Source organism: Otolemur garnettii, unplaced genomic scaffold (genome assembly GCF_000181295.1).
Source record: "Otolemur garnettii isolate 467f Iridium unplaced genomic scaffold, OtoGar3 scaffold00035, whole genome shotgun sequence".
Lineage (NCBI taxonomy): Eukaryota > Metazoa > Chordata > Mammalia > Primates > Galagidae > Otolemur > Otolemur garnettii.
In genome coordinates this window covers 16,538,044-16,539,219 of record NW_003852430.1, presented here as the reverse complement: position 1 = coordinate 16,539,219, position 1,176 = coordinate 16,538,044, and the positions used below count along the sequence as shown (strand labels likewise).

Here is a 1,176-nt window from a genome sequence, read left to right as displayed (position 1 = left end):
AAAAAAAAAAAAAAAATCTTCCATGAATTGAAAGCTATAACTCTCTCTCTTGGAGTCTGTCTGTGTCACGTAAGTACTGGTCAGTCTTGGGCAGCTCGTCCACAGCGGCCCGGCTCTGCTGCGTGGTCTTCACGAATCTGAGCAGATTGACGATGGCCGCAGGTGTCACTCCAGGTATACGACTAGCAGCTCCGATCTAGGAATTAGAACCACAGGAGAAACGTGGGTGAGCTAAGTTAAACCAAATTTATTTTCCTCCTAATAGCAAACCGTGTAGTTTATGAAATACCTTCATAATTATACCTTAATTTAATGTATTACCATGTCAAGTAGATAAAGGAATTGTGATTACTTATGTCTTCATTTTACAAATGGGAAAGTGCAGCTCTGAGAGGTTAAAATGATTAGTGTAAGATCCCATAACTAACAGAGGTTAGAGTACTTATTCTTTCTTTCTATTAAACTAGGAAAAATTAGTTTCTTCAAATACAGGTCCAAGTCCCTTATCTGAAATCCTTGAGGACGTCTTGTAGTAAGGTACTTATACTGCACATAATAGAACTTCTCTAGTGGTGTTGGGGCAGCACCCCCCACTTTTTATCCCATCGGTATTTATTTCTGCAATGCATTTTTACAGTGAACTGTATGAACATTCATTCTAAGTGGTATAAAGATCAAATAGGCTAAAGTTAGTTGAGATCAGTTTGCTACTAAGTAACTTTGTGGCAAAGTCTGTGAGAACTTTCTGTACTTTAGAATTGTGACTAAGGGCTTCTGAACACCTAAGACCACCACTGTCCAACTGAATTTTCTGTGATGATGGAAATTTTCTGTAACATTCTCATTGCAATAATGCAATGTCCACTATGGTAGCCACCAGTCACATCTGGCTACTGGGCACTTGCAATGTCACTAATGAGAAGGAAGAACTGAATTTTAAATTATATTTAATTTTAATTAATGTAAATAACCAGAGTTGGCTAGTGACTATTGTGTTGGACAAGGCAGCCTATGATTATCCATAAAACATAACCTAAAATCAATAGGAAGGGGCGGAGTCATCAAATTCAAAGCCTACTTACCTATAGACTATTGCTAAGAATACCACGTTACATCCTACAAGGGTACATGTGAAATTTACTAGGTGTAGAATATAAATGTCTTTTTTTTTTTTTT

The 1,176-nt window shown here is 37.2% G+C and overlaps 1 protein-coding gene across 1 annotated transcript in view; it reads right to left on the bottom strand.

Annotated features, from left to right (window-relative positions):
• Nucleotides 1-22: 22 nt before the first annotated feature.
• MTO1 (mitochondrial tRNA translation optimization 1) overlaps nucleotides 23-1,176 on the bottom strand; it is a 19,238-nt gene continuing 18,084 nt past the window's right edge. Inside the window, exon 11 of the mRNA XM_003789686.2 lies at nucleotides 23-196. Coding sequence (XP_003789734.1) covers nucleotides 35-196 — 162 coding nt within the window. The 3' untranslated portion in view covers nucleotides 23-34. The remainder of the gene's footprint in view (nucleotides 197-1,176) is intronic.